The sequence below is a fragment of the Hippopotamus amphibius genome, chromosome 5 (assembly GCF_030028045.1).
Source record: "Hippopotamus amphibius kiboko isolate mHipAmp2 chromosome 5, mHipAmp2.hap2, whole genome shotgun sequence".
Classification (NCBI taxonomy): domain Eukaryota; kingdom Metazoa; phylum Chordata; class Mammalia; order Artiodactyla; family Hippopotamidae; genus Hippopotamus; species Hippopotamus amphibius.
In genome coordinates, this window is record NC_080190.1 from 2,904,472 (window position 1) to 2,916,969 (window position 12,498).

Here is a 12,498-nt window from a genome sequence, read left to right on the forward strand (position 1 = left end):
TGTGCAGTTGAATCCCACATCCTTCTGTTTGAAATACCAAGATTGGTTTCTCTTTTCTGACTAGACCCCACCTGGGCTTATCACCTAAGGAGTGGACAGATCCTCCTGAAAACAAAAAGCCTGCGGTTTTAAACGTGGGCCTGGGGTCTTGGCTGCCCGCAGGCTCGGCATGCGGGAGTGCTGGCGGAGCCGGTCCCAGCCAGGCGTCATGGGCAGCGGTGAGAACCTGGGCGTTAGGTTGCAAAAGGCAGTCAGGCCCTTACGTTGCCCATCACGGACACGCCTTTGCCCCCGTGTGTGTCGGGTTACTGGGCTCTTACCCAGGGTGGTAGGGAACTGCCACACAAAAGCCGACATGCACAGCACGCTGCGTTTGCTATTGTGGACCACCCCCCTGCTGCCGGCCCCTGACAGACTGATTTTGGGTAACACCCTCTTCATTAGTGTGGAGGGTGAGTACTAAGGGAGCCGCCTTAGCAAGCCTCTGTATGACTTGCTCTGTGACATTGAAATCCATTGCCTGACGGCGGTGGTGAGGGAGGAGGAGAGGGCGGGGGGAGGGGGTGGTCTGCTGTCTGGATTCGGTTTTCCCTGTAGGGACAGCAGGAGAGCCCAACGATGATTATTCTGATTCTAAATGGATAGCTTTCCCCCTTGTATTACTTCTTATCTCCAAATGGGTGACCTTTAAAATATTTACTTTATTTTATTTACCTGTCCGTCTTATTAGCAATTGCTTCCTACGTCTGTAGCATCTATAAATACTGCACAGAGCAGGAATGGACCCAGAGCCTGGTGTAAACAGGGTTCTCTCTTTCCTGTGCCTGTGGAGGCGGCGGGAGTGCTGCCTGGGCCCAGGTGTCAGGCGGGAGCAGGGGGCGAGGGGGAGAATGCCACGCTCTGACGTAGGTTGAGAAAGGAGATCCGCGTGCGGTGGGTCGCTCTTTGTGTCCTGCTTCAGCAACAGCTTGTCGGTCCTTCTTCTTATGTCCTGAGAGAAGGAAAGGCAGTCACAAAGGGATCCATGGGGGTTTCACTGATCATCCTGTAGGAATCAGATTGTGTTCTGTGCATTTTCCCTGAGGTCTGGGTCTCCGGGGCCCCAGAGTTCATTGGTCTAACCCCGTCAGTTTGCAGATAAGGTCCACAGGGGTTAAGTGACTGGCCCACATGCGCTGTGGCTCATGGGGGGCGAGGGCTCCAGGACCCACACCGCAGCCCACCCCTCTTCCCGCTCTCCTTGCTGGTCCTGTGCCTACAGCCCGTGTGGCGGCATCACCCCCAGGCTGTGCCCAGCCTGCTCTGACGCCCCCTGAGAAGCACAGCAGTGAGGCGATGGGTCTTCAGAGATGTCACTCCCAGACACCATCAGAGCTTCCTGGCTGAGACATAGGGCTGAATTATTCAACCTGTGGAAGAAGCAGCCGGCCAAGAGAGGAGTTTGGCTGTGTCACTGTAGCCAAGTGTGAATCCCAAAATAGATGAGTTTGAGTAGACTTGCTGACAAAATCTTCGGATATTGCTTCTGACAGTAAACGTTTTCTCTGAATATGGATGCCAGAAAAATAGTTTAAAAAAGTTAAACTGTGTTGTTGAGATCATTTCCAGGCTCTGAAGGAACAGAGAGCCTTCAGGTTACTAGAAGAACAAAACTAAAACTTCTTTCTCTAGGAATAAAATGTTACACTATAAAGAGATGATGAAATGAATTTTCACAGAAAAGTTAGTATTTTAAGAAAAATGCAATTTAGATTTCCTATAAGCACATTAGACTAAGCTAATGCAAATGTATCTCCTCCTGCTACAGATGAAAACATTAAATATGGTTACTCATATAAATGAGGAAAGAAGCAGAGCAGTGAATACAGACATATTCCTTTGTGGCTGTTGTTGGGTTTGGACCTAGAATGGGCCCAGGGGATGGGGGTAGAATGCTAAGGTCCAGAGATAGATGAGACTTTGGCCAGCGGAGATGCGGGAGCTAGAATTTGGACCCTTGCATAAAATTCTGTGCCTTGAAGATCCGCCTGTACTGTAAAATATGAAGATCGGCCTGTACTGTAAAATACCAGGCCATCATGGGTGTGGGCTCCAAGTTTTTTCCGTCTCAGCGCTACAGAAACCAGAAGTTAGAGCGTGAACATAAAAATAGACACAGACTATTAAAGTCCTTAAAGCCTTGGACAGTGGCAAAGGCAGAGTCCGCCTGTAGGCATGCTTCCACCACCCAGAGCATACAGGGTCCGGAGGTGAAACAGCTAGCACTGAGGATGAGATCACAACAGAGTGATGTAAACTGTGTAAACAGATCTACCACGGAGGAGCTGGGGGTGGAGTGGGGGAGCACGTCAGGAACTCTAACCAACAGGAGAATGCAAACCTGCAAGAATCTGAATTCATAAAAAACCTGAAGTTCACTATAAAGGTAAAAATATTTTTAAATTTTTAAAAATGATTTAAAAAGAAATACGGCCATGATGCTGAGAAGGACAGTCTGAAAAAAGAATTGGAAGATTAAACAAACAAGAACTTCTAAAAATGAATGATATGGTCTAACCTGAAAAAAAATTCTCAGGTTAGACACAGTCAAAGACAGAATTAGTGAACTAGGAGATTTATCTGGGGAAATCATCCAAAATACAGCAAGAGAGATAAAGTGAGAAAAAGTGTGGTTAACAGTCAGAAGAAAGAATGAGAAGGTTCATTAGGATTTCCAGAAGGAAGGAATTTAGGATATGGGAGAGAAAAGGATAATGAAAAGATCTGATTCGAAAAGAAGAGTGGCTGAGAATTTCCCAAAATTGAAGAAAGGCATTTGTAGCCAAACAGTTTTGAAGAAGAACAAAGTGAAGGAGATCATCTGTTGGATGTCAAGATGTATTAGAAAGCTGTAGTAATTAAGACAGTGTTATTGGCCTAGGCATAGACAAACAGACAAGTGAAGAAGATCAAGAGCTTCAGACAAAGCATGTACGGCGGCCAGATGTATTACAGACATTGTATTGCAGTCAGTTGGGAATGACCAGCTATTCTAAAAATTATGCCAGCACAGTTGGCCACTCACATATGAGGAAAAGTAAAATTAGATCTCTACCCCACACAGAAATCCAGTTCTTGCAAGTGGGGGGAAGTTGAACCTAAATGTGAAAAAAAAAAAATCAACAAAATGAACCTTTAAAGCTTTCAGTAGAAAATATAGGAGAATGTATTTATGATGTTGGGATGATTTAGAAAACCTAATAAACCCAAAGGCAAAGGACTAATTTATTTGACTGTGTACATAAGATGCTGCAAATCAAAATTCCTCCATCACTGTTTAAGAAAATACCATGAGGCAGGGGCAACACTTGCAACACACAGAACAGAGAGCAGCAGCTAAGTGAGTCAAGTATATGAACTGGCAGTTCAGAGAAGAGGAAACCCAATCAGCCAGTAGATATGAGTGGATGTTCAGCCTCACTAATAATTAAGGGCATGCAAGTAAAGCATCAGAGTAGCAAAAATTAAAATGTCTGGTGTTGTAAGTGTGGGTGAGGATGTGAGTTGAAGGACCTGTCCACGTTACTGGAGGCAGTATCACCTGGCACAGTGACTTCGAGAGCAGGTAGCTAGTAAAGGGGATGGTGGGTATCCCTGTGACCCAGAAGTTTCAGTCCTAGGTATATACTCGCAGGTGCCCAAGGAAATGTGTACAAAGTGATTGTAGCACTAACTGCTTAGCGGAAAGGCAGAAGCAACGTAGACTTCCACCAGTAGGAGAATGGAGAAGTGAATTGGCTATATGTATTCAATGAAATATACACTGCAGTGAGAATGGATAAACTTAAAAAAGGAAATTACAGAAGGATATGTATAGAATACACCGTTTAGATATAATTTTTAACATGTAGAATATCGATACATATTAACTAAAAGAATTAAAACATTCCTGAGAGTGATAACATCGAGTCAGCGTGAGGAGGTTATCTCTAGGCAGGGAGTGAGGGACCAGGATGCAGCGTGTTTCAGCTGTGTCTGTCATGTTGTATCTCTGAAGGCATGTGGTGGTTGGTGGGTGTTTGTTGTGTTGCAGTCTATACTTTTTTGTATTCCTGAAAAGTCCTGCTGAGTCTTGGATGTGATGTATCTGCACATCCATTATGGCAAAACTGAAGGACATTAAGGACCGAATTCTGGGAAGCTGCTAGAGAGAAAGAATGCTACCCATGAGGGAACAGTCCATGAAATCCATGATTTTAGTGACAACAGACCCCCCTTAGTAACAGCGGACACCAAGGACCTTGGAATAATGCTCTGAAATGCAAAGGGGACTGTCCTGTGTGAACACTTGGGCCAGCTGTGCTAGGCTCAGCGCTGGGAAGGCCAATGCAGTGGGAATGCCCCCCGCCCCCAGTAGTAATTCAGTTGCCAAAATTGACTCCAGAAGAGAGAACATAGACCAATCACAATGGAATAACGTGGGAACATTCTCAAAAGCTACCAGCTCAGGTGGTTTTACAGGTTAAAAGAAATCCTGCATGAAGGAGCACACGGATGACTTGCATTAGGAAAACCACCACAGCCGCTATCGCCTTCTGAGATGGCCCACACGCTGTCTGTGGAGTGTGTTTCTCTCTAAATAAATCCACTTCTTACCTTAAAAAAAGAAAAAAAAAAAGGGAAAAACCACTACATTGGTCAAAGGAGAAGGAAAAAACCAAGTGATCCTCTGAATAGAGGCAGAAACAGCGTTCAGTCACTCCAGATCCCACTCGTGGTAAAACCAGGGACGGAAGGCTTGTCCTGGAAGGTTAAGGGTCATCACGCTTGGCCGGAGCATTTCTGTGATGAAGAGAATCCCAGGTTTGCTTGCTGTCACCTCTTCCGCTTACCAGGGTCTCTAACTCAGACAGTTAAACAAGGAAAAAGAAACCAAGCCAATGAGAACTGGAAAGGAAAAAAACGGCACTGTTATTTCCTGATACTATTATCTGTATAGAAAACCCAAGAAAATCTACAGATAAAACTACTGGAACTAACGTTCGACAAGATTGTTGAATATAAGATGAACTGCAAAAATAGGATGGTTGTGTGGATAAAGAAATCGTGCTGTATATACAATGGAATATTACTCAGCCATGAAAAGAAGGAAATCCTGCCATTCACAACAACATGGATGGACTTTGGGGGCATTATGCTAAGTGAAATAAGAAGACAGAAAAAGACAAATATTGTATGATTTCTCTTATAGGTGGAATCTTAAAAAACAAACAACCCCCCAAAACAAAACAAGTTTATAGATACAGAGAACAGATTGGTGGTTTCCAGAGGTGGGGGTGGGGGGGTGGTGGTGGGAGAAATTGGTGAAGGGGGTCAAAAGGTAAAAAATGAAAACAACAACAAAAATGTTTTTTAAAAGCAGCAGCAGCAGTGGGTACGTGGGCTCTGGAAGCTCCTCAAGCTCTTTCCAGGGCAGCCTCTTAAGACATCAGCATCCTGGAATCTAAAAATGGTACTGATGAACTCAGTGACAAGAACAAGGACGCAGATACAGAGAATGGACCGGAGAACTCGAGGTTTGGGAGGGGGCGGTGGGCGAAGGGAAAGCTGGGACGAAGTGAGAGAGTAGCACAGACATATATATACGACCAACTGTAAAATAGATAGCCAGTGGGAAGTTGTTGTATAACAAAGGGAGTCCAACTCGAGGATGGAAGATGCCTTAGAGGACTGGGGTGGGGAGGGTGGGGGGGACTCGAGGCGGGGGGAGTCAAGGAAGGGAGGGAATACGGGGATATGTGTATAAAAACAGATGATTGAACTTGGTGTACCCCCAAAAAAATAATAAATAAAAAAATAAATAAAAAATAAAATTAAAAAAAAAAAAAAAGACATCAACATCCCCTCCAAGGTGCCAGGATGTCCCTCCCTTAGAGCCCATGGCATTGAATTTGAGATAAAGCAAACTTAGCTCAGAAAACAGCCTGTATGGATTTTGGAAAGTCTGTCCTCGATGCCTGTTTTTGAAGTCCAGGCAAGCTGTGCGTACAATATTTTTAGTCTGAAATGCAAGACATCTCCTGGAACATGTGTTCATCCTTATACTCTATGTTTAAAGTTGCCGGTTTGTCTCTCAAGCTCAGCAGCAGCTCCTCTGCAAAGCGCTTGGTCCTCGCACATCTGGGGTGAGAGTGTACCCGTCACACTGCTGCGGCGGGCGGACCTGCAGCCCTCAGGAGCCTGGGCCGGGGTTCAGGCCAGCACGCGCACCTGACTCAGCCTCAGAAGAACAGAGACGGTTGTGGGAGGGCACCTCGCTCTCGCCCAGCTCCCCGACTTCAGGGCCCGCCACCCATCCTTCCCCTGGTCCAAATGGATCATTTCCCAAACCAGAGCCCTTCAAGCATATCCCGCAGGATACCCATTATGAACAGAGGGAGCTTGTTGTTGCTCTGAGCTGCTCAGCAGAAGCTGCCGCTGGGTACAGATGGGCACTCAGCTTTGTCCGCGCAGTCCACCCCCGCCCCCGGAATGGTCTTCATGGACTGGGCGAGGACGGGTGCCAGCATGCAGGAGCTTCAGGACCATGTGGAACAGAGGCAGACGTGAGCTCAGGAATCACGTCTTTTCCTTGGTGTGTGCTCTGCTCTCTGCCACTATTTCAGACTTACACAGACAAACAATCCTTCACAGCAAGGTGGACGGCCAGCTTCAAATACAGAACTGTTGAATTTCTCAGAGTCCCACGCTGGGACATGGTGGAATGAGGGAGAGCTGGCCCCTGGCCCACCCCCCTTCTCAGCCTAGGCCCTGTCCTACATACCAGGGGCCTTGAGCACACATTCCTGCTCCCAGCTCGCCACACCCCTCTCCAATGCAGGCCTGTAGAAAGCACACTAGTGACGTGCTCTGATCTCAGGAGAATGCCCCTTGGGGGAGGCTGCTGCTTTAGAAGGGGACGGGGCCTTTGGGTGGGAATGTCCATGGAGAGGTACAGCCAGAGGGGTCCCTTTAAAGCATGCACCAAGGCAGAGGGTATACTGTTGAAATAAGACAGCTGGGATGCAGGGGGGAAGTAGGGAAACTCTTATTTATTGGTAATAATTAGAAAAAAAAATCTCATTCACAGTATTTCTTTATGTGGATTTGAGTTACTAATATCCTTTAATTTTAACCTGAAGGATCCTGTCAGTATTTCTTGTAGGGTAGGTCTACTAATGACAGATTTTATCTGTTTTTGTTTATCTGGGAATGTCTTAATTTCTCATTTTTGAAGGATAGTTTTGTTGGGTACAGAATTCTTGCTTGACTTCCTTTCAGCACTAGAATTTTCAGCTCACTGCCTCTGATGGGAAATCACCGTTAGTCTTGTTGAGGCTCCTTATACTTGATGTGGCACTTCTCTCTCTCTGCTTTCAAGATTATTTGGTTTTCGACAGTTTTATTATGATGTGTCTAGGTGTCTCTTTGGACCTAAGTCCCTTTGATCCCAATATTAGAAACTAACAAAAAAACTCTCTTGAGAAGACATCCTTCTCATGCTTGGTGGAAAAATATTGGAATTGTGTTTTATCAAAAGTCTAGTATCTCCCAGTATTGCTTTTAATGTCACTTTTCCAGCCTACTCAGGCAACAGGCATATTAATTGTCAATAATAAGACTGACATTTAAGGCACAGCTATCCTCTTCCTTCATGACTTTATCAAATCAGGGGCTCAGTGCCCAGACCTCTGCCGTCAGACATGCCTCCAGTGGCTGGTCCCTGCCATCGGGTGTGTCGGAGTCTGAGGACGTCAGACCTCACTCCTGTGTCAGGGGCAGGTCAGGTCCTCTGTGGGTGCCCCTGGGGGTCCGAGCTTTGAGAGGGGCTTTGAGAGGGATATTGACAAGCTGGACCGTGGGGAGAAGAGCACGATGATGGGGGACCTTGAAGTCATAGCAGGGAACAGAGATTGGATGAAAGGTTTAAATGAGTGATTCCTGCAGGTTCTTTTGTGTGAAAGATTCTAGATCTCGGTCCCCTTGTTGATATGTCTCTTTGTGTCTAAATGTCCCAAGTCTTATTCATTCTGCCTCCAACTTGTCTTCAGATAAACCCCATCCAACCAGGAGGGTGGGGACGGGGGCAGGAGTGAGACATCTCAGTAAAGACCTTAAAAAAACGTTTCTGAGCACGCGGTGGTGGTGTTGACAGTAACGCTGATGAGATTTACTAAAAAGCATTGTTCGTCTCCCCCGGCACCCTCCCCAGTCCCGTCTCTCTCCTGGGAGGCCGCCTTCCCTGCCGTCCTGCCTCCTGACCTTCCCCTCCGCTCCCTCTCCCACGGCCCCTCAGCTGAGCATCCCCAGGTCGGCCCGACCTCTTCTCCCCCTCCCCCTGCCCAGAGCAGCGCTTCCCCACCTGGGGTCCTGCCGCTGAGGGGCTCCTGACAGGAGTTTCCGGCCAGAGAAGTTTGGGAAATGCTGCATCCTTTCCCCACGTTTTGGAGATTTGCTGTACAGTAGACTGTTGGCCCCGAGCATCACAGCGAAGAGACGAGTTTGATTTTGTCCAGCCAGGTGTTTCTAGCACACCCTTCTGTGAAGGGACGCCTGCTATACACATACTTCTGAGACTGTTTTCGGAAGCGCAGGCCCATCAGACAAACCCGACCCCTGTGTTCCCCGTGGTGCTCGGGGCTTTCGCCGCCTGGCGCCGCCTGACCTCCCCTGACCTTCCAGGCACATCGCCCACCCCTTCTGTGTGCGCCGTGAACCCTGGCTCCAGTCGGCACAGACGGCGTCCGCGGTTCCGGAACACTCCGGCCCGCCGTTCTCCTGCCTGGGTGCCTTCGCCCGTCCTGTGAGGTTCTGCGGTGCCTTCCCTGGCCCCCCCCCCCCCCAGGTAGGTCAGTGGCCGCCGCAGCGCCCTGTCCTGACCGCCCCATGGTCCACCCGCGCGAAGTGGGTGCTGCTTCCCGTGCCAACGGCTGGTCCTCAGTCTCTCCTGTGGGTCCCCGCGGCTCAGGCTGGCTCCCGCCTTCCAGGAACCAGCGATGCCAGACTGCTCTGTGCCCCCACTGCCTGGCCCACCGCTCCCTTCCTGGCCTCAGCCGGCCCGGCGACCTTCCCGCCGGCACGTCGCAGCCCCTGCCCTGGGCCACGGAGCCGCACGGCTCTTGCTGGGATCGCGGTGCGTGTGATAGAATGTCTGGATAATGGCTGAGCCCCCTCCTTCATGGCGGCCCGGTGTCTGGCCGCGGGTCCGCCCCAGCCACTTCTGCGGGCGAAGGTGAGGAGACAGGAGGTCTGCTCTGGGGGTCGGGGAGCCTCGCGAAGCTGGTCCCTTCCGGACCCTGGCCCCTGTGAGGCGCCTGCCGCAGGGCTTTTCTGCGGAATCCATATTCCGTGTTTAAACATCATTTTTTAAAATCCTGTGTATGAATCTATATAAATGATATTTTTATTCTTTTTTTTTTTCCCCTCTCGTAGAACTGTAGGAGAGAAGAGAAATAACATTTACTGAGAACATTTTATGTACCAGGCACTGTAGGAAGTGCTTTAAATATCTTAATTATGATGTTTTATATATATATCCTGTAAATATGTACTTACCTCAGAAATAAGTGGCAGCTCAGCTGTTTTAAATGCAGTGCTTTGTGTTGGTGACTGTGAAGCCAAGGTTAATTCCCACGACGCTTTATCGTTGTAGGGACACCTTAACCATGCGGAGAGTCGGTAGAAGATGCAGCTTGAAAAAGGAAGATTCCAGTTGTGGTTTGGAGCCCTCGTGTCAGCCTGGGTGTCAGAGGCAGCGATGTCAGCCTCTCCTGGGAGGAACTGGGCGCCCACCTGTTCAGACAGCGGCCGGTGTCCTCCCGTCAGGAAATCCCAGCGTCCTCCGTGCCAGAGCCGGAGCAAAAGCCTCCAGGGTTCCTCCTCACGAAGCCTCCTTTCAAGTGCATCTTCCTTGAGAAGAAGATCGATTGCATTAATTAAATGTAAAAAAATTCGGTATCAAACTTCCTGTGAGGTTTGAAAGCCCTGTGGCTTAGGGAGCCGTACCCAGATGTCTCCCGCTTTATACTTTTCTACCGTTGTGTGGCTGTATCCAGAGCCACTGTGTACCCTTTTTATTAAAAGTCTTATTTTTATATTGAAAATGCTCTATAATCTGAAGCTGAATTTTAGTCCTTGCTGGTGTCCAGTCTGTTCTGGGTGATTCCCCAGCTGAAGTTATCAGGCGCGGGACCCCTTTTATATTAAAATGGGAATTTCTCATCTTCTCCTGGGTTTTCAGTGCGTGGTCTGACCGTGGAGACTGCAGGCTCCCTGAGATGCCCTTGTCACCTAGAGCTGGGTCCCGACGGCACCTCTAGGTGCAGGCCTGCTCCCAGGCCCTCTCCCCTCCAGAGCCAGGCGGACGCCGCCCTGTGCTGGCCGTGCTCCCGTGTGGCATCCACGCGGCCGTGTCCTCTGCCGGTGAGCGGCCCGCAGCACCCCGTCCCGAGGAGCCCCGTCTATAAACCGTCACGGTGTGTCGTCGTGGAGGGCTCGTACTGGGAGGATGGGGCGGAGGAGGACGGGGTGCAGGAAGGAGGTTCGTGCACCGCCGTCTGAGGCGGGTTACCCGCAGTCCCAGGACGCACTCCAGGCGCTGACTTTTCTGCCCCCAGCATCTTTGGAGTCAGTAAGTAGTTAACCCCCAGTAAGATCGCGGAGCTGTGGCTTGATGAAACGCCAGTCAAGGCCGAGAGAGAGAAACTGTTGAGATTTGTGGCCTTAAAAATACGTTTTTAAAGGGGTTTATTTTGCTTCTCTCTTCTCAGAATGAGGTAGACATCTTAATTTTTATGGAAAACATGAAGATTCTTAGATCACAACATTTTGTTTTGTGTGTAAGTGCTTGCCTTTCCCCCCATTCATGGGGAGGTTCGCAGTGAGGCGTTTGGTAACGGAAGCAGCACACGGGTCACCCCAGCTGTTTACACGGATGGAAAGCCTCCGGGGGAGGAAGAGCCCCTGCGCAGCAGCCTGCCTGGTCAGGACGGGCGCCTGGGTAGGGTCTGGTGGACGTGAGGTCAGGGCTCCCCTCCCCACGCTGTTGCCAGCGTCTCAGCCTCACTCCCATCCGGTGACCCGCGGGCTGTCGTTAGCGGGAAACCCCGAGGGGACACGAGGCCTGGCCACCACTCAGGGTCCGTCCCCTGCCCTGCGACACCCCCCCCCCGCCCCCGCCCTGAGGCCAGAGCAGGTGATCTTCTCTGGAAACGCTGCGCACGAGGAGTGGATGTGACAAGAGGGGTGATGTGAAGCCGGCCGGCGTGTGGAAATCAGCAGTTTTATCCTGAATTCCTACAGTTCTTAGATGGTAAAGAGGAAAGGCAGCACGGAAGAGCTTGTGGGCGCCCTGGGAGGTGTGGCCTCAGCCTTCCCTGTCCCTTTAGAACAGGCCTGCGGTAGAGCGTGCGGCGTCTAGGCTTCCAGAACCACCCCTGCACCCCTCAGAGCCCACCAGCCGGCCTTCTCACCCAGCAGAGGCCCGGGCGCAGCAGAGCCCGCGGCACGTCCTGCAGCCCACCTCGTCCTCCTGGCCTCTGGCCTCACCCCGGCTCCAGAATCATCCCTTCTCTCCCGCCCAACCTGCCTCCTTTTGGGCCCTGCAGCCTGAAACAGATGAGGGGAATGAAGTTTCAATAAAACTTTTTAACCGGCTTTTTTATGATTATAAACATAGTACTGGTTCACGTAAAAGAAAATAGAGAAAGGAAAACAAAACCCCACACTGCCACCCTCGGCCTGCTGGCGGGCTGCCCTCCAGGTGTGGACTTCCTGTTTACTTCTAACCGAATGTCATGCAGTGAACATGCTCCCACGTCGTCGGAGGAAAACGTCGTTGTAAGAGGTGGCAGGGTGCCCCACCTTGGAACAAGCAGGCCAGCGTTTTGAAGGCTCTGACCCTCACTGTGCCCTTCGGTCGGGAAGGGCTGGCTTTAAAGTCTGTGACAGGCAGGAGGCAGGAGGCAGGCCTGCCGCCCAGGGACCCTGCACAGGGACCGCCTCTCCCTGCCGGGTCGGTACCACAGGTACGACGGCAGGTGAGCCAGCACGCAAGACCTGCACAGATTCCACGGAACGAGTGTGAGATGGGATCATCCCTTTGAAGTGCTTCCTCTTTCTTTTCTTGTCAAAAGGGGAGGAACACCCTGAGGAAACAGACCAGGCGTCTGCGCGTGTGTATTACATACACATGCACGTAAATATACGTCCGTTAAATTTTCCATTCGTTCTTTATTCATGTGTCGTTTGCTTTCCGTGTAGGGACAAAAATATCAACACATACCTTTTATCATTTTACAAGATAAGTTTATAATAGTTTCTAAACCTTAGAGCAAATTACGAAACGCTCAGAAAATTGAAAAGCGTGGTAAATGGTTATGGAAGACGTGAACATCTCTTGCAGTGTTTTTGCCTCCTTTTGAAATACAGTTTATTTTCAAATGTGTTTATAACACATTTCAAAATGATACCTCAAATTCA

General features: G+C 49.5%; 1 protein-coding gene across 6 annotated transcripts in view; it reads left to right on the top strand.

Annotated features, from left to right (window-relative positions):
* Positions 1 to 10,082, top strand: part of C5H10orf143 (chromosome 5 C10orf143 homolog) — a 42,676-nt gene extending 32,594 nt beyond the window's left edge. For 3 of the 6 annotated variants that reach the window (XM_057737569.1, XM_057737568.1, XM_057737567.1), the window contains exon 5: positions 8,701 to 8,898. In XM_057737569.1, the coding sequence (XP_057593552.1) occupies positions 8,701 to 8,825 (125 nt within the window). In that variant the 3' untranslated portion in view covers positions 8,826 to 8,898. Of the gene's footprint in view, positions 1 to 8,700; positions 8,899 to 9,670 lie in introns of those variants that run through there. The other 3 variants (XM_057737566.1, XM_057737571.1, XM_057737570.1) reach the window with 3 other exon arrangements.
* Positions 10,083 to 12,498: the final 2,416 nt, after the last annotated feature.